Below are 24,649 nucleotides of genomic sequence, written 5' to 3'. Positions count from 1 at the left end.
TCTGTCCTTTAACCCTAAGAGTTTTTAAATGTCTGCCAAATCTAGTTCTCTTCTAATCACCCCACTGGCACAAGCAGTAGTTATGTTTAAGTGTTTTTCATTCAGTGAAAATGAAAAACACTGACAGATTTACCATAGCTAAATCTGTCAGCTGTGGTACGTTCACAGGTTTGAACAAATTCAAATTTTAGAGTTTCCACCTTTGGGTGAAAAGTCGATGTTAGTCAAGCTTATGATCAGCTGACATTTCAGTGCATCTGTAGTTGCACTGATCTATTCTATTCTTTTTTGCAGGGAAATAATAGTGTTGCTGTTTGATAAGTTCATTTTGATTTTTGCCATCACAAACTAGAGAAGCAATATGTTTATGTTATTATGTGTCATAATATGTGATGTCAAAAAAAAAAACAGTTTCCATTTTCGTAAAAGAAACTTCACGTTTGAAGTTTGAGGTGTGTGCTCCGGTGACCTCCAGGTCAAACGCTCTGCATGCATTCATTTTGACCCAGCAGGGATTTAGAAAGAGGAGAAAGATGGCAACGAGGGCTCATTTCTAAGTAATGGTCAGCTGGTAAAGTGCTCGGCGGTGGGCGTGTGCAAAGGCTTGAAATATGTTGAAGAGAAATGTTTGTTATCTATTCTCCTGGCCGCTGACTGTCCAGTACCTCCCCCCTTGGGTTGTGTCATCAGCGGTTTATCTCAGGTCTTGGGGAGAACTTCAGGAGAAAGTGGGAGGTGATGTGGTTCAGGTGGTGCCTCTATAAAGCTCATCACTGATTTGCAGGATTCATCAATACTTGGCTAGGACTCCCATCACTTCTCATGACCGGCATCTTCATCTCAGTCCTGGTTAGAGATCACTGAGTTTCTGACTTCTTCCTCTGCAGCAGCAGCAGCAGCAGCACCGGCCCTCACAAGGAACCTCTGCAGCAACCTTCTAGGCTGGTAAACTTTAAAAAGTTAATTCATTTACACCTTTGACAGTGAAGAGAGGTCATGCTTTCCACGTGCATATGCAAGTGTCGGGTTAATTGTTTTGCTTTGCATGCCTCTTTTCTTGATGTTGTCAGACATGAAGATACTTGGCCGTGTGACCTTCTTCCTTCTGCTCGGGGGAATATTTGCTCAGAGCAGCCGTAATGCTAAAGTGAGTGGGAAATCCGCCAAGAGAGGTGGTGGTGGTGTTGCCCAAGCAGGCGATGCCGGCCAGTCCACCCCGACGGCCGACGCTTCTCAAGGGAGCAGCAGGAACTCCGGGAGGTCAGCTGACTCGAGGCAGGACAGCACTGCAGGAAGTCGTGCAGCTGGACAACAGACGGACGAGATGAGGCTGCAGTTCCTTCGGAGCGCCCAGGTGACATGCAATGATGGATCAGCGTCTGGGTGAGATGATTTGGATTTCTAACAGGTTTCCTGCGCAGGTCCATTCATTACTGCTTTGCCTTCATCTGGTCCCTTTCGGTGTTTGTGCAGGTTCTACCTAAAAGAGTTCAGAGGAAGCCGCAGATGGCTGTTATTTCTGGAAGGTGAGTATTTACAAACTGGTTAAACTGGTCCTCTAAGGTCAGATGCTTTTGGCATGATGCCCCCTTTGGAATTTTGACGGGGATGTTGTCTTGTTATGTCATCGTCTGCTTTTCTCCATTTTTGGTTGTTTCTACTTTTTCGATTGACCCAAGGATGGAGGAAAACAATGGAAATCGTGTAAATTGACTGAAAAGTCTCGTTTGTGAGCGAGATATTTCGACACCGTGGTATTTTACTTGTGGGGATGTCTAATCAGAAGAAAATATTAATCGTGCTTGCCAACTTTAGAGCGACGCAATAGTTTCACATTAGTGGACAAATGTCTATAACAAAATAAATTTGATCCGGTTGAAGGTGTTCCTCGGAGGCCCGATGGGCTAACCAGGGTGTCTCACATCGGAGTCTCCAATATTAGTCTGACTTATTTTTAGGTGGCTGGTGCTGCTACAGCAAAGAGACCTGTGATTCCAGGTACCAAAATATCCCCCGCCTAATGAGCTCATCGGGGTGGCCCCAAACTAAAAGAGGTTGGTCATCTATCCATACTTTGGCATGCGTGCTACACATGTTTTTTTGTTTTTGTCAGGAAAGAGGTTTATTTAGCGATTGGATATTTTTGCAGGGACTGGAATATTGTCGTCCCAAGCAGAGGAAAACCCCCACTGGCATAATGCAAATCTTGTGTAAGTAGCTGAGACCAATATGTCATTTTGCATAAGTGAAACCTTGGACTGGGATTTTTTTCTTTCTTTTCTTAAATTGCCCTTGCAAATTGCCACATTTTAATGTAGTATGGCTGTTAGAAAGAAAAACTACAAGCAGCAGTTCAGGCAACTTAGTTTGTAGTCAGTGACTATAATTCTAGTTGTTTAAAGAAACATTAATATGTAAAATGTGGGGGAGGTTGATTATAGTTTATTTTGCACCCCCACTGACAAAGAAATTACATTATAGTAGTGGGTAAAATAAATATTGAGTATATTATTTTTTATAAGATCTTATTTTATAAGATATAATATGTACACCAACTCATCCACATACAAAATTAGTCCATAAATTTGGTTAAGGAAGTGGAACGGCACAAGGAAAAAAGCCTTGATTATGCTTTCTTAAATTAGTTTGATATTTAGTAGAAGGCTTTTGTTTTTAGTAATAACTACTTAAAGACACGTCTTTACGTAAGCTTTCTAGACTTCTATGTCTTACTGCTGCTTTTTATTTCATGTGTTTAATATTTACATCCTGTTACTAACTTGAAGCCTAAATTTCACCTGAATAAGTCCAATAAAAACAGATTTAAAGAAAAAAACGTTGATTTGTTCATTTGATTCACCTCTGTACATGACAGAGAATTAATTACTTTCCCTTTGAAGGTTTTAATGTTATGAATTATGTTATTGTCTTTAAAAAGCTTTGATATACTAAGAGATTTTTAGCACCTTGAAGTAGTTGACGTCAATGTTTACTGGACCAAACTCAAAACCAGCTCACAGTTAAAATCTGCTTTATAATTACTTTCTTGTCATGGGTCAAGGTACCGATGTGTTCTTTAAACTTTGCGTTATGTGCAAAAACATACAATAAAAATTAATAAAATTAAATACATACAATTTCATCTGGTTGTTTTGACATAGCTCTTGTGCTTACTTTTGATTTTATTCTGAATTGAAACACTTTTTTTTTTAATGTACAAAGTCAAACATTTAAGACAGGCAATATTCCTTATGATGTGAGATTAAATCCTTCATCTGTAACGTAACAAATGTAAATGCTGGGCAGATTCATCCCATACTGTTCCAGCGACGTATGGAGCGGCACGGGCCCTGCTCCGACTCCCGCTCCAAGAACAAGACAAGGAAAAGATAAAGTGAAAGACAGAAGCACAAATGCAAGTGAGTCTCTTAATAAACGTACCTGTTTTTTTTTTTTTTTTAAAGGACAAACAATTTTTGTTATTTACCATGTTTGCCCTTTGTCATTAATACTGACATTTCCTTGCAGCTGAGTATTCTTTCATGGGATCCCTTATCATCCGGGAGGTCATCAAAGACCTCATTCCCAAAGGAATCAAGCAGGCCAAGGTTGTCATGCTGGCTGGCACCAGGTGAGTCTGTTTTATCGCTTGTGTTCTCATGACGCCTACAGCTTTTGGAACCAAGTCCCCTGGATGTCCTCCACTCCTAGCTTTAAACACGAGAAGTCCTATTTTGGGTGCATCCTCTTGTCGGTAATAAAGATGTTTATAGTCATCTGTGATCAGTGACACAATGTTTATTAAAGGGCCTTGCCTTGTAATGGTGAACATTCCTCTCTGGTTAGCGGGATGGTTGCAGGGACAGCACCTCTGCATCCCAAAATGAGATCCACCGTCTAAATGGGAAGCTGCTGAAAGTGATTATGAACCTCAAAGCCAGGTTATGAAATCATTCCCCTGGGTCCCTTTGCAGTGCTGGCGCGACAGGTGTTTTGCTCAACATTGAGAGGGTCGCCAGCCAGCTGGAGCAGCTAGGTACCGAGGCTCAGGTACGCGGCCTGGTGGACTCTGGATGGTTTCTGGAGAGCAAGCAGCAGCGGTCCCCCAACTGCCCAGCGACTGTTTCCTGCACACCTGAAGATGCTATCAAAATAGGACTCAGGTAGACCCTGGAACACTTCTGACACTCGATAGACTGTCAAAGACAGACGCTATCCCTAAAATTAACACAGAGATCTTCTTTATTTCTCTTGAAATTGTTATTTATGTTATTTCAAAGAATGTCTTGTTTCCACAGGATGTGGAACGGGGTTGTTCCGGAAAGGTGTCGGCAGCTCTACAAGAGAGGGGAGGAATGGCAGTGCTTCTTTGGTCACAGACTGTACTCTACTTTGACCTGTAAGTGCTTTGCTTCTCATAATGTTGGTACAGCATGCTACAAACCTGACATAAACTGTTCATAAATAAACTGTGGACTGACACTAATGCTCAGAATGGGACTGGACTGTTATGCCTTCACTTAATGGTTGATGCGAAGACATGATGATCAACAAAGTTAACCATTTTTGGTAGGCAAGGAATATCTCTAGGTAGATTTTTATTCAAACCACAGCACTGAGACCACATTAATAAAACAAATGACATATATATTTTAACAGCATTGCATCAAGAGCTGTGTTTGTTGTTGGACCTCAGCCAAACATAGCATACTGATTGAAAAACTGAAAAAGTGTGATTGTCTGGCACTGTGGTAAACTGGTTCAGATCTCATTGACATACATGGACTAGTTTGTGTCATTTTGGCAATTATAAATTTGAGTAAACACAGATCACATGTGGGATTCCCCAAAGCTCCATGCTAGGGTCACTTTAATTCAGTGTTGATGTGCTTGACAATGCTTAGATGAAAAACTACTAAAACATCCTTTGCAATTTACCGGTGACACACAACTATACAATTCTGAGTCGCCACAAGAATACAGTGCTTTAAAGTCACTGTAACATAAATATAAATGTGTGAGTGGGTCATGATTTCCTTTAGAAGAGACAGAAGTCCCATCAGATTTGCTACTTTTGAAGCAAAATTTAACCCCCTAATGGGCCAAGAGAATTGGCTTTGTCATCCATCACTTTGTTTGCGTTTGCAAATGTAACTTTGTGTGTCAGATTTACAGGCGCGCTAGAAATGTACAACAAGGTTCAAGGTTCCTGCTCTTGACTTCTGTATATATATATATATATATATATATATATATATATATATATATATATATATATATATATATATATATATATATATATATATATATAAAAGAAGCAATTACTTCCTGTAAAACATTTAACACGTTAAAACTTCTGTAATTAATTAATTGAAATTCAAGCATTATTAAACAGCTGGTTAGTGTTAACCGGATGTTTGCCTGGTTAGCACAAGTAACTATGAACTATGTGTATTTTCTAGGTTCCTATCTTAACTCCAGGTTAAAGTAAGGTCTTCCAAATTCATCATGTTTCATGTGACAGAGATTCAAAGCTCAAAGTTGAATGTGACAGTATGTTTTTATGACTTTTTATTTTCTTAATAATGTAAAGCACTGCCTTTTGCTGAAATCTGCTATTCAAATAAACGTGATTTAAACTTGATTGATTGAAAATTATAAAATAATAGCAACTGCTAAATTTCTCTCTCTCTCTCTCTCTCTCTCTCTCTCTCTCTCTCTCTCTCCTTCTTTCTCTCTTTCTCCCAGCCTGAATAAACTGCAGACATGTCTTCAGATATTGTAAAAACTTCATTTTAAACATGTCATGTCTTTTCTTTCATTCCAAAAGGAAAGGAGTACCAAAAATTCACACTTGACTCTTCTTCTGCAGTTACAATGTATTGGTTGTATTGTCTTTTAAATCTTTATTCTTTCTACAGCTCCACTCTTCATTGTGCAGTGGCTGTTTGATGAGGAGCAGCTGAGAGTGGAAAACATCTACATGGGCGGTCAGAGTCTGTCTGAGGAACAGTGGCAGTACATCCAGAATCTGGGTTTAGAAATCAAAAACTCCCTGACAGATGTGACGTAGGTTTTGCAACAACACTCTTTTGTATAAAACTTTACATCAGTTTGTGCTAAAGTAAATAACTGCTAAATATTAATTACCTTTTCTTTTCTTTCTTTTGGTACAGGGCTGTATTTGCTCCATCTTGCCTCTCACACACAGTGATCACCAAAAGGTAAGAATGGACATTTAAATTCAATTGTACTGATGTTAATTTAGCTCTGTTCTCATTTAAACTCATATGCTTTCTCGGTTGCTGATTGCCGTCGTCCCATGTTAAAGGGTCATTAAATATTTTCCAAAAACTTTTGCACCTTTGGGATATAGCAATTATTTTGTTGCTATATCCCACATATATTTTGTTGCTATATGTGACTCAACAAAATTTCAATAAAATGTTTGGAACGTTGTGGTTAGAGCAATGCAAAATGGATCAGCCAAAGCTAGATAAAAAGCCTGTAACCAGACCATGACGTTGGTGTGACAGCAGTTCCACTTGTTTCAACTGAATTTCCCAAGTTTCTCTCAAATCTTGCCTGTTTCTTTGTTAATAATTCATGCCTTCTACATCCTATCCCGCAGCAACTGGATGAGTTTCCAGGTGAAAGGCACATCTTTGCCACGGGCTCTCCACTGCTGGGACAGAAGTCTGGAGGCAATTCGCAACAACAGAACCCCGTCTAAAGGCTGCCCTTTCCACCTGGTGGACACCTGCCAGTGGCCTCAGTGTAACCCCACCTGTCCAGCTTTGGTGGACCAGGCCACCCAGCAGGAGCTTACTTTGCTCCAGATGCTGGTCGCCATGGGCCTTGACCCACAGAGGCTCGGCCTGGATCCCGAGGGAGAAGGAGATTCTCTGGTCAGCATGGCCAATAACGGTGGCTAAGTAAAAGAAAAAAAAAAAAACAGAGGGGAAGACAAAATTTAATGAAACATAAAAGTGTTTGAAATTTAATGTAACCGTAGAAATGCTTTTACAAATCTGGTTACGATATGCTGTCCTGTTTAGCATTCCATAATGCTCCTCATCTGTGACTCGACTGGTTGGTATGTTGCAGTGTTCTGGGTGTGTGTTGTTTACTGGGCCCTCTACTGGTCACAAGAGGGAAGAGCTTAGCATCGAAAGTATTCCAGCTATCCAGGTCACAGTGGTTTGACCTTTTCCAGATGTCTGGACATAACCTAAAACACACTTTCATCCCAAAGCCCTCTAACATCCAGCATCATAGTACGAGCCTGTTAGTAGAGTTTTAACACACAAAAGTTCACATCAATGTCAGAGGCACAGCTCTATTATTTAAATGATATACACTTCCATCAGATCGAAAATACTAATAAATCTAATAATGTAATCCAGCAAACTATTCACACACGCACGCACGCACGCACACACACACACAAATAGAAAACACCACAAAATTTTGTGCACAAGCAGTCTGCTGATTTTTGATTGACTTTGATTATTTTTTAGCAACTGATGTAATACTAACTTATTTATATATACTTTTACGTTTATGTGTTCTTTGCATGCCAAAATAAAAGTGTTATGAGTTACTGATGTGTTTTCTTTGAAGTCACTGCTCTTCTATATTTAATCATTCAGTTTATTCTAATCTGTGAAGTAACAGTGCAATTTGTAACATGTTGACGCCGTGGTGATTCACCGCTCAGTTGTTATGACTCATTTTGCTGCCATGCAAATTACCAACTACTACCTTCCTGTCAATAATTGCTGTCAAACATATTATATAATATTTCTTTTTTTTCATTTCATTTATGGACAGATGGTTTATTTCCAAGTCACTGCTTTAGTAAAGTCAACTGATGTACATGTTGAAATAAAAAATACAATTTTGAACCCTCGCTATGTAAATATGTGCTCTATTTTGTTTAGCATCTTCATGACTTGATTATAGCATCAGGAAAGGAAATGCAAGATGTAAGTGAACAGAAAGAAAAATCCAACTTTTACTTAATTTATTGTACTCAAAAGTAAGAATGGGCTTGGAGGGCTACATTAATTGAATTGAAGTAATCAACAAACTTGGACTAATTACCTCGTTCTTTGTGAGTATATGTCATTTACAACAAACATCAAACACGGTATATATTTTTCATTAAGTATTTAACAAACAAATGGCTTCTTCCGCGATAATTAAGTGAAATTAAATTAATTGTCTTATATAAAAAAAATTGTTTGGTGCTGTCAGGCTCAGAGTCTGAGAGGCTTTTCCTTCATCAAATAATTTTGTTTTTTGCCTCTTATTTAGTGAAAATATTGATGTTGATGAGACTTTCTCCAAAAATAATAACCTTTTTCAACCTTTATAGCTCCACTGTTGAAAATGAGGCTCTAACATTCACAAATGACAGTGAAATAAAATCCAGTCCAACATCTGGTTTGAGGTGATTCCTCTGGAACCTGTTGGAGGAAAAATATCCCAACTTCAGAAGATGAGCTTTAACCTAACAGAGCTCTGTGGTTCCTCCTATCAGTATGAGAGTTGATATATATAACTAGGTAGGGTGTTTGTTTGTTTTTACCACACAATTCGTCTTATTTAAAAAAATTTTGGCAGTAATATTACTATTTTCGTTTCGTTTCGTTGGATAGGTAATATTCTCTTTAGTCCTCTTATCCTCTAGAGGGCGGTGTCTTGGAAAGATGATATCTACCTGACATTAACAAATGCGGTTGATCCTATTTCGGATATTAATTAAAATGCAAAATACTCTCAGTGTCCGACTTGTAACTCGAGAAAATGCAGTAATTTCGTGGTGTTTTGGGTCGTCGCGCCTTTTAGAAAAAAAAAGTCTTGGATTGTTTTCCCATAATGCACCGCCGTTTCTTTCTACTTCCTCTTTCCGCCATATTGCAGAACCGGTAAGATGTCTTTTTCTGCACTCAGTTACAATCTTTAAAGAATCTAAGCCATCTGTGAGATAGATATTCACTGAACCTTCCCATTTCAAAGTGGAAGCACATAAAAATGATCTGAGAAGATTATCGACCAAGTTAATAAAGCAATTGGTGGACATTTATCCTGTTATATTTCCTCCTCTGTTCGGCCCTGGGAGTCGGTGCGTTCAAGCCGCCCGGATAGCCATTAGTGTCCTTACTAGCGATGGGGCTCCTTGTTTAGCATACGGAAAAACTTTTGTTCTCGCCATGAATATTTGTTTATCACACACTTCACATGCTCTTGGCAGATTTATCAACGTTACGTGTCGGGAATGTTTTTACCTCTTGGTGGAGAAGGCTAAGGTAGCTAGCATCGCTGGGTACTCAAAGTGGACCATGCTTTGCTGGGAAGCTGGGGTTTACACGGACCTTGCCTGCTTAAAATACATAATTATTGTGAAGTGTTTTGACCGAGTTATATCAAGATAATATGTCTAAATAGCTGGTAAATCTTAAGTCTTTCACTGACGCTACACGAAGAGCTATTGCTATTAAGCTTGTTCTCTTGAGATGTACAAGTCATTCTGATAAAAGAAAATAGTTTGTATTTTGTCTGTTGTATTGGTGCGTTAAACGATTGATGTCCCAAGGGAATTATTTTTTTTTTTTAAATGTAAATATAAGAAAACTTATGAGGACTTTTGAGATGGGGCTTCCTACAACTTTTAATATGTCTGTTTCTTGTTTGTGGCTGCAGGCATCATGGTGCGCATGAACGTTCTCGCAGATGCTCTGAAAAGCATCAACAATGCTGAGAAGCGTGGGAAACGCCAGGTCCTCATCAGGCCCTGCTCCAAGGTTATTGTGCGCTTTCTGACCGTCATGATGAAGCACGGTGAGTGACAAACAGCTACGTGTGTGTATGACCGAGGAGTTCAAATAGTGGAGCCCTCCATATGTGGAGCGGAGTGTTATAGCTGATCTTTTCCCACTGAAACCTCCAGGTTACATTGGTGAGTTTGAGATCATTGACGACCACAGAGCCGGGAAAATCGTTGTGAATCTCACGGGCAGGCTGAACAAGGCAAGTGTAGTCCTACCCTGCAGAATTAAATTGTTACATTTTCAAAGGCAGTTTCTGTAATAGATTGTCACATTGTCTGTGTTAAAATAAGGCATTAAAGTTAAATTCTGTGCTCCTTTGCGGTTTCTGTTTATTGTGGTGTATAATTCATTGATGTGTTTTTCTTTCAGTGTGGTGTGATTAGTCCACGTTTTGATCTTCAGCTCAAGGACCTGGAGAAGTGGCAGAACAACCTGCTGCCTTCAAGACAGTTTGGGTGAGAATCACTGTGTCCTCTTCAGACTTTCACTGGACCTGAGGGGGGAAAACACGCCTTTTAAATCAGACATTTTGATTAGATTAACGAGTTTTGGACACTTATAAAAGCATGTGGTGTTAAGATGGACACACTTGTGTGATCCCTGCTCTGTTTTGTCTTTGAGTTTGTCTGTTTTTCCAACGGCTGTCCTGATTTTTACGTAGTCCCAGTTTTTATTGGTTATGTCCCATTGAGTCTGTTAGGAATCAAAGCAGGGCTCAACTCTGATGAAATATGGTGCTTATATCATATAGCCAAGGTTGTGTGCACAAATGAGCAGTTTGAGTTTTAGTTTTTTTTTTGTTTTTAATCAGCAGAAATTATTTGGAAACATAAACAATAAACTTGCGCATTACATGTTGATATATTAAGCCAGTTGGTTGGAGTCTGAACACAGTAAATGCTCACAGATGATTTAAACCTAAAAGGTTTAAAATATCTGATTTAATTATGCATGAGGGGATTGAGGAATTCAGTAAAATGAGAACTCAGAGAAACAGACATCTCCATCACACTAAACAATTGCTATTGTGGTTTTTCTAATCTTGTGCAGCCTTACTTGGGTGGTTTTGTGTCTAATTATCAGTTTTATTACTTTATTGCCTCAGTGAACTGAACTGAACTCTGCCAAGTCCTTTCTTTTTCCTGGGCTAGCAAACTAAGCAAAATCTGCAGTATAAATGTCATGGTTTAATGCATTTGTACAATAAAAAACTCATTTGGATATCTAAAACCTGGACATAGAAGTCATCATAGTCATCATGCTTTATTCCCTGATAATGTTCTCAAATTTATTTGCCAAAAGTGGATCTGAAAGGAACCCATTACAGATGTACAAATTTTAATGATGCTACATCTACAGCCTGATAAATAGCTCCTGGTGGCTTAAGAACATTTTGTCTCTTTGAATCCGTCAACAATTGTTTACTTGTTTTGCTGTAAAAGAATCAACAAATGTTTTTAGTCTTCCTTCTTAGCAGCATTTGGGTTTCCATCTTAATTGTGGGGCTTCGTGTTTGAGCATTTGTCATTAAAAAGCATAATTAATGTCAACCAAGCGATTTTGTCATCAGTGAATTACAAAGAGAAAAGTCCAACTTTGAAACAGTCAACATTAAATCCATTATCTTTCTATTTAAAAAGTCATTGTGTGATTTTGACTATTTTCACTAATCGGTGAGTCTTCAAATGAATCAGATATTGTCTTAAAGTAGAGAATTGACTGTTACGCATGTGCTTTCTGACATTTTGACCGACTAAAATCTTTAGGGCGTTATTAAAACATATTTTCATCTGCCGTTGGATCTCTATAAAGCGATATACGCACTGCTTTAGATTGCATTTGTCCAGCACTCGCTTTTCATCTCCTGTTTATCGATGACTCAAATCAGAATCCATCCAACTAAAGTCAGCTGTAGCACCAGAACCAGGTTGATACTGTTCATCTTTTCATCCTTTTACAATCCTTTTAAAAGGCCAGTATAATAAAAACTTGGTAATTAGATCATGCAATTAACAGCAGAAATGTGTTCTACTTGCATGTAGAGCATTAATCACTTTATAGTAGATGCTGTTTATGTAAGTTGTTACTTTCACCATGCAACGCTGATAACATTTTATATATCAGCTTCACTTTCCTAGATTGTGTTAAACTTCACACTCAGCTTCAGTTCAAGATCAGAAAATCTCTACTAGCTTCAGATGAAGACGACCAGCAGGAAATTTGAATCACTTTGGCTTGGAGGGGTAATTTGACCTCTAAATCTACTTAGTTCTGAATATTGTGAGGTTTTCTCCAGTGGCTCTGATTGAGCAAAGAGTACGACAGCATGTAGTGGTTGAGTCGCAAGAAATCACAATCCTTTCCTACTGCAAGCAATTGTTTTAATTTGGGAAAATAATCTTTGACTTTAGTATTTTGAAATTTAAAAAAAAAGCAAAATTTGTACATGTTTTAAGCGGTTTTAGGCTTCACATGAGTTTTTCCATGAGATGTGCCCTTTCTCATCTGTCTAGATTGGATGTTGCAAACTATACAATCTTTACTGCATTACTTCACAAAGTCTGGGGGAAATTAAATCATTTTTAGAAATTGTGGTGTATTTGGTTAACAAACATTTATCTGAATTTTTCTCCTTTACAATAACACAATGCCTCTGCTTTTCTCTGCCAGTGTTAGTCCCTCTGCTGCTAAAAATATACGTGGTGTTGGCAGTAGGGGTGGTTGGAGCCCATCCATGTATTTATCAATACGTAGAGTGTGAATGCATGGCAATTAAAATAAAGTATCCTCACAAATATTAGTAGGGCTTTGTATTTTCTTCACCAATATTGTGATGCTGTTTGCTTTGCACTCACTCGATTTTAGACTTATGTAGTCAAACTCTTTTGCTGTTCAGTGGTTTAAACCAGTGTTTTTCAACCACTGTGTCACGGCACACTAGTGTACCGTGAGTGATCGTCAGGTGTGCCGTGAAAATTATCCAATTTCGCCTACCGTATTTTCCGGACTATAAGCTGCTACTTTTTTCCTACACTTTGAACCATGCGGTTTATAGCCTGGTGCGGCTTTTCTGTGGATTTTTCTTCAACCACCAGGGGGCTCTTTAGCAGGAAGTGAATCACTGGAAGTCAAAATTGGAAATCAAAGAAGAACGCGCTAATTTTCTTTTCGAACAAGCACATGCTAGCAGCAGGCACGACAGAGAAATGTTTTAAAACTCATATGATGCAGCTTCTAAGTTGAGGAGTATCGATCTGGCAGCGCAGGAGGGAAATAAAGCCGCTGCACGTAAACTCGGTGTGAACAAAACCGGATTTGGAGACTGAGAAATGTGTCCTTAATATATCCAGCAGTTATTAGGACGCAGCCCTCTGCTGCCCTCTGCTGGGTCCTTATGGGAAACCGAGAGCGGCAGAGATACCAGCGGCCTGTAGCCTGGTGCGGCTGATGTATGCAAGTTTCCAGGGGGGGGGGGTTCAAAAAAATGTGAAGGTACGGTTTATAGTATGGTGCGCTCATAGTCCAGAAAATACGGTAATTGGTCTTAAAAGATTTTTTGAAAACGAATTAATTATCTGCAAATAATGCCATCTTTGAGTGTCTCTGCTGTAGTAGTGACTAGCGGCTTAATCATGATTTTATTATCACTAGATAGCAGTAGGTACAGAGCATTTTACATTAAAACGAGAATTACACACAACAGTGTTGTGGCACTGTTCAGGTGTATTTTTGAAGTGGACATTTTAAGTACAATTTGAAATAAATGTAAAATATGATAAAAAAAAATTTGTGTTTATTTGATTCCTATTCAAGACGCTTTGATAAGAATGACTATATATGAAATATAGGCAGCTACAGAGTATCTTTGTTTACATTTTTGGTTGGTGGTGTGCCTCAAGATTTTTTCAATTTAAACAATGTACCTTGGCTCAAAAAAGGTTGAAAAACACTGGATTATACTACATGGATTTTGTAGGAGTTGCCGTCTGCCTTAAAGTCTGGTTCAGTCTTTCTGTTTTTATCTGGAGTTTGACTTTTTTTCTTGCGGTTTTCTGAATTTGGTGTTTTTCAATCGGACCTCATTTGTTTGGCGAGGAATTAATTTAAGTGCAGTATTTTCATGGGAAAATATTACTAGTTTATGAATTTGTATAAATGTTAATCAAAAATCATGTTGAGTTCAACCAAAGATTAGTATTTTTAAGGTGTTGGAGGGTTGCTTAAAACTTAACTAATCATCTTTAGTACATGAACATGTCACAGTTTTTTTTTATGGAATGACTTTTATTCCTATGTATTCTTGAATGATCTTCTGTGTGAAGGTTTTATTTCACCCATCCATACTTTGGTTCTTGGCTTACAGATTCAGAAATCAAATTCACTACATATGTGAACAACTTTGAATTTAGGTTGATCTTACTTCATAAGCTGGGTCTACTTAAAAAATATAATTCATTTATATTTTTAAAAGAAATGTATCCAAGTACCAAAGTTAATTTGTGGTTTCTCAGTCTGAGAAATGCAGAAGACGTCGCTCTGTACTTCAGGAGTTCATTGTTTTGAGACTGAGCTGAAATAGAGATGTGGGAAAAAATGAAGTTTTTGTCATTGAAAAATGTGTAGAAACAATTTATCACGTTAAACTGGCTCCACTGTTTATTTTTTATAACCTACAATGATGATTCGTATTCAGTCGTATGTTAAATGCATATAGATTTATCACCTTATTTTCCTGGTGAAATAAATTGAGCAAATGCAGCTCACTATGTTACTTGAAGTGTTTCTGAACTCCTGCCTTGTTGTCCACAGATACATTGTGCTGACCACCTCAGCTGGCATCATGGACCACGAAGAGGCCAGACGGAAACACACAGGAGGCAAAATCCTTGGATTCTTTTTCTAAAATGTAAAGAACTGCAAATAAAAACAGCCAGGAGAAAGCTGCTCGTTTTTTTGTGCCTTATTTCAACTATTTAAAAGTGCCGATGCGTTTTCGAAAACACTGATGTGGGATCTTTAGGCAGGGAAGACTTTAAACTACAAAAAGTTTTGCAGCAACAGCTCGTTAGGAAGTAAAACACTTTAAAGAAAAGCCCGTGGTTTTTGGTTAGAAAGCGTTAATTTAGTTGTTAGCCCAACAGTTTTGGTGGAGGGTGTCCAAAAGAAGAGACTCCCGCAATACAAAAACCCTTCCAAAAAATGTCTCCATCCCTCGAGGGTCCCGTCGATAAACACGCTAATCTCCACGCTGTAGACTGAACATTTGTTTTTTGTAGTTTTTCTTCCCCCCGGTGGCCATTAAAAGCTGTTGCCTCTTCCCTACTCTTGTTAATCGCTTGTAAAAAAGAATCTTTGCTTTTTCTGCTCTGCAATCATCTCACCAGTGTGACCTTTTCTGCAATCCTCGGTGTATTTTGTCTTCTCCCCAACCTCTTGTACTCTGGTTACTGACCTTGCATTAAGCTGAGGGGGGAAGCAGTAACAGCCTGCTAATGTAACAGTTCTGTCCAAATGCTCCGGCGCTAAAAGCTCACAAACAGATGGCCTCCCTCGTGGGCTTACAGCACTTAAGAGCTACCTTGTAAAGGGAAAAACAACTTTGTTCGTTTCTTCTGTTGAAGGTTTGGGGAAAATAAGCTCAGAGTAATTTTAAGGCTCCCTTATCGGTGAGCGCGAGGGGATGATGGAGTGTGGGTTCATGTTGTGGTGATGCAGTTTGTTTTGATTTATACAGATGCAGTAAAAGGTAAAATGTTTCACTATTTTGTAGCTCCAAATTTCTAAAAATCAAGTCACTGTTTAACTATGCCTTTAAAAATAAAAAACCCTTTTGAGAAGTGCTGGTTACAAGATTAAAAACTGCTTCCAAGTCCAGTTGTTCCACTTAAAAACCAAAGTTTAAGCTTTAATGACATTAATGCATCCTGTTGATGAAATGAGGTACCATCACTCATTTTGAAGAAAAAAACAAAAACAAATGAAAGGTTATTCTGTTTCCATGGGTGCATTTAGTTAAATTAGTAATCAGTAATTAAAATAAATCTGCATAAAATTATGTAATCAAGTTAAATATTTGATTAAGAAATGTCAACCTGTTTTGTATAATTATCTTCTGCTTCTAGCATATTCATATTTTGAATCAAATAGTTTTACGAAGAATAAAGAGGTCAGTATTTTTCATTATATGTCTGTACATATCAACTGGGAATATCTTGGAATAAAATCAAATAGTTTTTTTAGGAGTGCTTTCTATGGGGAAGGAAGATTGAAGTTATTCAAAGTAAAAAATTCTGTTAAGAGAAAAACACCAGGACTACTTTCTACTGGAAAAAAAGAGCAGAAGCCACGTTGATGGGACACGATTAATGGTGCCAGTGGTTTACATGATGACCATCAACGAAATAAAAGAACTGAACATGATGTGGAAAGGAAAACCACAAGTCAAAACTTACCGCAGCTGATTGTGCAGTAAAAAAAAGAATAGCAGGAGAAAATGGGGAGGAAATAAGTTCAACTTGTAAATCTTTGGGATTGCCTAAATCCCAAAGATTTACAAGAAATACTGTTACAGTATGCAGATTCTCATCATTTAAAAAAAAACTTGGGGAAACAAAACTTCTTTCTGAATCTCAACCTCTAGAGGAAACTGTCGAAGATGACTAGCTAACTTAAGACATGTTTTGATGTACAAAATTAAGTGTTTAAACCTCACTCACCTTGTGTTTTCAAAAGAATAATAACAAAATGTAGTGCTGTGATTCATATTTCAGTGCTGTGTCCTTGACTTCCACATTTTACCCATTTGTTCTCAATGTTGGCTTTCTGACTGAATGAATACAAATTTATTCAAATATCAAAAAGGGATATTTTGCTACTTTTTGAATTTCAAATTCAAGCACTGCGGGATTTGTGGGTTTTAAAGTAGGTCCTCTTGAGAGACTAAACAAACACTTTTATTTTCATAAACAGAATTAAGGTACCAAAGTTCACCAACTGTGGATTAAAAAGCCCCCATTTAGAAATGCATAAGTTATTTTACCAAGAGTTACAGACATGAAAACGGACAAAGCTCTGATGAAACGAAAACCCGGTTTTTATTGTGCTGTTTCAGGATTTGGGAACCTTAAAAGTTCAGATCTTTCTATAACTAAAGACATGTAATATGTTAGTATACACTGTATTCAAAAGTGTTCAGGATGTTAAGAGAAAACGAGGGGGGGGAAAAAATGAACGATTCCTCGAACTCAGAAAAACCCTCCGACACTGTGGATTTCGTCTGCAGAGACGGAGCCTTTGAAGACAATGCTGGTGTGTCAGTGTGCATCTGGAGGCTGGGGTCCACAGCCTGGCAGCCTCCAGGACGTCTTCATCTGTCTTCACCAGATGTCAGCTTTAGATGCCCCCGAAGGATTCAGAGATCTGCCGCTGAGGAGCAGGAGATGTGGAGCTCATTAATACATTCATTAATACTGAAATAACGAGATCAGGGAACATTTACTGCTTGGTTGTGTACTTGGTGTTCTTTGTAGAACAAACATTAATTAAAAAAAAAACAAAACAAAAAAAACAACTACCCGGGTTTATATCATCCTTAGTCAAACGTTTATTCTTCAGTGGCAAGATTGCTTTTTGTCAATGTTTTTTTTTTTTTTTTTTAATGAGACTTCTGTGAGTGGAGTAAGGCTGTTTATTCCAAAAACCAACCAATCATCAATCCACACACCTGCAGACAGATTTAGTTTTTAAAGTAGTCTTTTCATTTCACCAACACGTTTCTTCTGACTCTATGCAATTTAGGAGTGACTCAGCCAAGAGTCCTGAGAATCTGTGGAGAACATAAAAAGATTACGATGATGGCAAAGAGGCCGTCCAGCATCAAAGACTTGGAGCTTAAAGCCGAAAAATAAATGGCTGATTTGAGGGAGAACATTCAAATGGCTGCTCAGGTTCCCTCTAGGTAAAAACAGGAAGCCGTGTTTGCTAGCTGCATCTTCACAAGTGGTGGCTAAACTGCTAGCTTGATTGTCTTTCGTAATTCAAAATGCAAGGTGGATGAGTAAACTTGATTAAATTCTAACCAAACCAAAATGAAAACCTCCCAATCACAGAGCTGATGGCCGTTGGAATGTTTTATCCCTTTGGTTAAAAAACCACTGACATAACATTATCATTTCTGAATACCTACTGCTTTATTACAGTTACAGGAACAGAAATGCACCATAAAGAATTCAAACAGCAGCAATTTTCCTCATAATTAACATTTTGTCCACTTCCAAGGTGTCGTTCTGCAGACAGGTTATTTTTTTCTCTCTCTCTCTCTCTCCCTTTAAGTAATCCACTCGGTGCCCAGGGCTGAAAAAAAATGAGAACGCTGTGAAACGACGTTCTCTTTGAGCATTTACCGAACTGTCATGCTGAAACTCTTGGCAAGCAGAAAGGCTGTTTGCAGTGGATGCTGAGGGTCTAAATGAAAACATCATCTATTACCGGAGGAAACTACAAGAGACTGACTGTCCGAGTCTAGAAACTTATAAATCCCTTGTTTTTTGCATCCATTCTTACAGATCCCGGAGCAGCTCTTTGGGTAATAGATGGTGTCAGGATGTCCAATAGCGGTCAGCTTCCTGAGAGCGTCCAGTTCCTCTGCTGGCCACTTGAGGGCAGTAGAAATACACATTCAGGTTTTCCGTGCAGCTTTCTGACCAGGCTGGTTGGCAAGCAACTGGAGTAATTAAGATCGCCTAAAGATAAGCAAATTAATACTGAATCTGCAATAAAAGTATGAAGCAGTGATTTGTTCAGAAGAATTGTTTCCTGCTATCGTATGTCACTTGGCTCGACAGAGTGAAACCCGAAAAAACAAAAAAAGATGATTAGAAATCGGAAATAGGATATAAATTACACTGTTATCTGCTCGGTTAATTTATATGTTTAATATAGTTTTTTTTTTTGGTCATTATCAAGATTAAAAGGGTGAAAGATCCCTTTTGATATTAAATTAGATAATCAATTTAACGGAAGCAATTATATGTTTCAATTTTAGCCCCTTTATTTTTAATGGAGAGAAATTTAAACTTTCAATCTGTTACAAAAAAGAAAGTCAACAGACTAGAACCTTTCCATCTGAGTAAACAACATAAAAAGTGATTTTCTGATTGCAATATAGCACGCTCTCAGGCGACGGTGCCTCTGCAGCAACTCAGAAACATCTTGTTTATGCTTCCTTTCGTGAGATCATGTTGTGTATTCTGCTTCCTCTCCCCTTGCCGAGTGATTTATTCCACCACCCAAGACATTTCTGACAGACGCCATATCTGAAAGGGGCCTGACGAAAACTCAGAAAGGAAGAGGTGGGGGAAAAAAACGGTGACCAGCTGAGAGGGAGATAGGAAAAATGTACAATTTGTGGGGGACAGAGTGGACTGTTTCGCGGTTCAGTCCGAATTCATGCATTTTAAGGTAAAATAGAGGAGCGGGGCGTTGTCATTTGGTCCTTTCCGCCTGATACACTTATCTAATGTTTTTCACTCTCTCCCCCCGTCCTATCCTATCTCTGTCTGTGCACCTTATTTACAACAGTGCAGAATGGTGGAGTGAATATGTGTGTTGGTGTATTTATAATACGGAGGTCTGTCCGGTGTGCATATGATGAATGAGATAGTTAAGAGGAGGAGAATTTGTGGCTGTGAATGTGGCCATCCATTCTGCCCCGCTGTCCTCAAGGGCATCTGGCTTCCCTGGGACCCCGTGCAGAAACACCTGGGTTGTCCAGGTATAGAAGCGAAGCGGCAGTCGTCCCGCTAGCCTCGCTGCATGATAAGCAATGGTTAATTAGCAGGCAATGAGCACAAGCTGCTAATGTACATATAATAGCGCGGAGGCCAAGAGGTGCACGCAAGACTCTGGCTTTCTTAATTAGTTCTCTGATTTGTCCGCCATAAATCACTGGGGGGAAGAATTACAGCGCAGGACTCCACCACGGGCAACGTTCAGTTCGCTCCACAGTAAATAAGAAAGGCTCTTTTGTTAGCCTTAAACAACTAACAGCGAGTGCGTAATGTGACTTAACACTTCCATAACCAGCATTAACACAATCCCTTTTGTGTCTAAAGATGGCTTAGCCGTAGCTTTGCACCTTCGTCTCATTGATTATGCAAGGAGAATATGCAAATCTTGCTTCGCTCCTTGTTTGCACCCCGTCTTTCCCCGTCCAGAAATAACCTAAAAATAAAAAATAAATAAAGTCAAACCCTATTTATTCTAGTACATCTGAAAGAGAGGGAAACATTGCGCAGATCAAATATAGCAGCAAAAGATAATGTTTTAAGTGTGTACATATAATTAGAATATCATAGGAAAGTCAATTATGTTTTAATTAAAAAGTGAAACTGCATAGATTCATTAGACACACAGCGATAAGTGTTAAGCATTTATTTCTGTTAAATTTAATGATTACGGCATGCGGCTAATAAAAACCCAAACTCCAGTTTCTCAGAAAAAGCTAATTTTACATAAGATCAATTAAAAATGGAAACTTTGATACAGAAATGTTAGCGACACCCCACAGACTGCTGACCTGACAGTTGTCCAGCAGGCAGTAAGTGACACCCTTTATTACTGAGCCACAACAGAACGTTGCTAAAGGTGCTGGCTGTCTGCGTAGTGCTATTTCTTGCATTTGCAGCTGATGGCCAGTCGTTGATAGTGTATTTCATGATGCATTAGTGTCCACTTCAGTGGTCTGTGTGCATTTATAACATACAAATCCACAAGAAGCACAAGAAAATGGCTTTTATATAGCTGTCCACTGTAGTGACCACTATGCATGAAAGGGTTAAGATGGCGGTCTTGGTTCCTCTTGGAGTGACCGTTAAGCTTTAGCCTCCTTGACATACTTACCCTGATGTATTACAAATGACAACAAAATGTTTTTTATTTTCTTTTTTCAGGTAAAATAACTGCTTATAAGCTTTTAAAAGCCCCCAATTAAAAAAATGACTGAACTTTCAATTTAAAGCTGCAGTATTTAACTCTTAAAAAAATATGTTTTTCACATATATTTTTGTAAAAAAAACTATAAGTTTTAACATACTTATAGTTTGTTAAAACTACAAGTATGTCCTGACACTATAAAACAAGATAGATAATCTGTGCTTAAAAGAATCAAAGTAACACTTCAAGTATGTTTTCGATGAGCGAATAACATCATGACATGATATAAAGCTAAAAAAAACAAAGATTTTTATGAAGTTCCACCCAGCTCCTTTTAATATCAGGAAGAAAATGTCAAGCAGCTTAATTAAATAGCAACTAGAATATGGAAAGCCTCATTTAATAAGCAATAAATCTGCTAAACGCCCTATCACCCAAACAATATTGTTCTTTCTTTGGACCAAAGAAACTTCTCTGGATGATTCATTTAATCTTATAATTCATTAGAATCATAAGATTAAAGTATAACATTTTACTTCAGATGATGTTTAAATAAAAATCGTTGTGGTTCTTCTTTCAGTACCAGGTCAGAGAAGCATTATTGTGGAGAGCCATGCTAGCTGCTCTAGCACGCTTTTGCTCTCAGCTAAATGCTAATGTATGCATAATAACAAGATTTTAGGAAACTTATGATTTAAAGGTGAACTCGGTTTTCCCTTCACTTCCAAAGCATAAAAGCACAGATGCTGAAACGAAAGCCCTAGACAGCGAATGAAACGCTTAAAACTATTTACTGTTGCTTCTTATTTTTCACATCAATCAAACGTTGGAAATGACTGTTTATGGCTGCAGCATGGCTTATTAAAATAGTTTTAAATGTAAACAGTCATTTCCTGTGTTAAACTGATTGTTTTCTTTGCAGGCAGACATCTGCCATCCCTAGGAATCCTATATTATTCACAAGTGGTGAATCATCTTTTTGAAGGTTGCATATTCTCCGGATCTCACAAATAAGTCATTTTCTCCTCTCCTCAGCATATGAGAGTTTAGTTCAGGAAGAAAACACCTATACAGTTAAAAAAAAAAAAAAAAAAAGACTTATGTGCGGCAGAGACTATTACTCAACATGTTAATGGTCTCAACGTTCCCCCGTGCAGTTTAGAGGAATTGAGACCATTAGGGGATAAACAGCTTTATCTTTGAATGACTATAAAATAAATGGAAATCTCATTTTCTATGCACCACGTTGTCTAATCTTTACCTTACAACAAAGGGCAGCAAATGTGCTCCTCGCCTTTTCGTTTAAAAATTCAACCGCCGTTGTGAAATATGCCGTTTTATCTGTGAGCTGCAGTTGCATGTTCAAGGACGCTGTGCTGTCTGGATGCAGACGGATACGCAGGAACTGAACTTTATGTTAAACGATCCCATGTCCAACCACTTAGTGCTCTGCTGCAGAAGCATTTTGTGGTTGTTTTTCCCAGCCTGCATGCTTTTGCAATTAAGCTGGTGAGCTCTAGTGTAACAACATCCCTTCTCTCTTACATTATTGCTCATTTGTGGAAACAAATAAATGTTGCATCACAGAAAAGCCAAGTCAAGTCAACTCTTGCTGCATTTAAAAAAGAAAAAAGGAATACTTACTCATATTATTGTGCTGAATACACAAGACTCTATTGAAGCAGTCAGGTGATTTTATGTTTTGAACATGGCTTGAGAGCAGAAGTATTTCACAATTATGTATGTTTCTAGTTATATGTTGCAAACTGAGTAATATAAAACAAAGGTGGTGGAGAGCAGGGTTTTGTTGTTTTGGGACGATAATATGATCTGATGATCAAAATCTGTCTCGTTACTGAACAGAACAATTACCTACTTCCTATGTTTTTCTACTGCATTGAGCGTTCTCAGACGTCGGTGCCAAGTAAAACAGGTGAAAGGATGTGTTTTTCACAGTGTCCAGGTTGTAGAAATATCCAGTGAGGAGGAACGAGAGAAGCGAAGGTGGTGAAGGAGTATAAATACCTCAGTGTGCACCAGCATACAGGACTGGAGACGCAACAGCGAAGCTGAAGGGACAGAGCAGACCGTACTTCCTTCACTGTTTGCAGCAACATGTTGCACATCTTCTCTGCTGTTACCCGTTAGCAGCATCACAGTCAGTGAGCTAAAGAAGCAGAACAAGCTGACAAGGAAGACCGGAAGGACCGGGTTTGTTCTGCTTTGGAGGCGATTGAGCAAAGAAAGATTCTTCACGAAACGAGGAACATTACAGACTGCTACGAGCGTCTTCTTCGATAGGCTGTCAAACAGCAACAGAGTGTCTTCAGTTAGAGGCTTCTTCCGTTACGTTGTAATACTGACTGCTACAGGAAATCCATCGTGCCCACAGCTATTCATTGTCTACGACTCTTTGAAGGATGGTGTATCATATAAATCACAACAACACATTTCATTTCCCTTTGGGATTAATTAAACGTTGTTGAATGGAGTTGAAGTGGTTGTAACTCTGCTCAGTTTTTGTACAGGACTTGTACTGCTCAGCTTGAACTTAAAATCAAATAAAAATGTTTTTTTTTTTCTAGCAGTCTGAAATGAAACACAGCTTTTGCGTTTGGGTACATCGTCTCGGTGGGCTACGTGGTATTTTTCGTATGAAGGTTTTTGTGTCTTCGTGTTTGTTTGTAATAAGCAGAGTATGTTTGAAACAGAGGGGAGCTCGAACTGCAGCGGCAGCCCGAGGGACCCCGAAGCTCCAGAAGCACATCAGACCCAGCTGACCGCCTCCAGGGGAGGTCAGGATGTGTTGACAGCTTCGCTGGGGCTCAGGGGAAAAGCTTCTGTTCATCTCCAGACTATATATGGATGTGTCTGGCCCGGTGCAAAACATTGCACCGGGCTTCTCTGTAATTAACACTTTTTCAAGGGCTGTCGAAGGGCAGGTGTGCCTGACGGAACGTTTTTGTCATCGGCGGAACAAAACAGCAGTTTACTTGCAAATCTCTGCAGATACAAAGCAGATGTTACTGCTCACACTTTTATCTTTTCCAAACTGTTAACTCTAGTTTTTCTTTTTTGCACATTATCTTTTTCTTTTCTTTTCACAAACGGCATCATTGTCTTCCTGTAGTTAATTGTCTTAACACTGAAGCATCTGGATAATGCCAGACATCATTACCTCAGCCTCTCAGAATAGCTCTCATGAAGAGATTTATCCCTCATCAGCACCGCAGCCTCTCATCACTTAGAGCTGCAAAAAGCTGCCTCCAGGTGCAAAGGTCACATGCAGCTGTGATCCCAGCAGCCTTCCCATGATCTGGGCGCCTTCCTTCTCGCTCTGCAGCCTCCATATTGATTTGATTAGTTGCTAATTAAAACTTGGCAGGCTGGGCAGGGCACAGAGGAGATTGCTCAATTAGTTGGGTGTCAGAGCCTCTAATTCACTCGCTTTCACCCTCTCCTTCTGTCTGTCTATCCCCTTTTCTCCTCCTGCTCTATCACAGATCCCCATTCTGTTTGATGGGTATAAAAGGAGGATGAAAACAGAGGGAGGATAATTCTCTTAGGAGATAGACTGAGCACTCGTGTGGAGCTAAAAACACCCGGCCCCGTAATCCTTTAGCAAATCTTTGTTTAAAGATCCGGTTTATAAATTGTAGAGAAAGCGGGCGGGCCTTCTTCTTTTTTTTTTTTGTGCACGTTGCCTCCAGCGTATCTTGATTTCTTCTACCTTCCCTTTCCTGGCAAGTTACTTACAAGCAGTTGCGTTTTTTGTTGTTGTATCGCCTCTGGGAGAAAGGATGCGAAAACGAGAGTGCGACAAAGTCAGGATTCCAGATTTTCAAAGCTCAGGAGACGGAAATAGTGTTTAGAGGCCTTTT

The 24,649-nt window shown here is 38.8% G+C and overlaps 2 protein-coding genes across 2 annotated transcripts; both read left to right on the top strand.

Annotated features, from left to right (window-relative positions):
* The first annotated feature begins 643 nt into the window (after positions 1 to 643).
* Positions 644 to 7,912, top strand: notum2 (notum pectinacetylesterase 2). Its single transcript, XM_008409181.2, has 12 exons — positions 644 to 945; positions 1,071 to 1,383; positions 1,474 to 1,526; positions 1,959 to 2,054; positions 2,150 to 2,210; positions 3,307 to 3,419; positions 3,529 to 3,631; positions 3,975 to 4,163; positions 4,299 to 4,399; positions 5,922 to 6,069; positions 6,177 to 6,224; positions 6,632 to 7,912. The coding sequence occupies exons 2-12, from the start codon at positions 1,073 to 1,075 to the stop codon at positions 6,933 to 6,935; spliced, it is 1,527 nt and encodes a 508-aa protein (XP_008407403.1). The 5' UTR covers positions 644 to 945; positions 1,071 to 1,072; the 3' UTR covers positions 6,936 to 7,912.
* An 876-nt stretch (positions 7,913 to 8,788) lies between these two features.
* On the top strand, positions 8,789 to 14,776 carry rps15a (ribosomal protein S15a). The gene is made up of 5 exons (XM_008409192.2): positions 8,789 to 8,933; positions 9,709 to 9,846; positions 9,956 to 10,035; positions 10,206 to 10,291; positions 14,646 to 14,776. Exons 2-5 carry the CDS (start codon positions 9,714 to 9,716, stop codon positions 14,737 to 14,739), a joined length of 393 nt encoding a protein of 130 aa, XP_008407414.1. The 5' UTR covers positions 8,789 to 8,933; positions 9,709 to 9,713; the 3' UTR covers positions 14,740 to 14,776.
* The last annotated feature ends 9,873 nt before the right edge of the window (positions 14,777 to 24,649 follow it).

The sequence above is a fragment of the Poecilia reticulata genome, chromosome 1 (assembly GCF_904066995.2).
Source record: "Poecilia reticulata chromosome 1, P_reticulata-male-v2, whole genome shotgun sequence".
Taxonomy (NCBI): domain Eukaryota; kingdom Metazoa; phylum Chordata; class Actinopteri; order Cyprinodontiformes; family Poeciliidae; genus Poecilia; species Poecilia reticulata.
The sequence above is the reverse complement of the archived record's forward strand: the minus strand, read 5'-3'. Positions and strand labels throughout refer to the sequence as shown.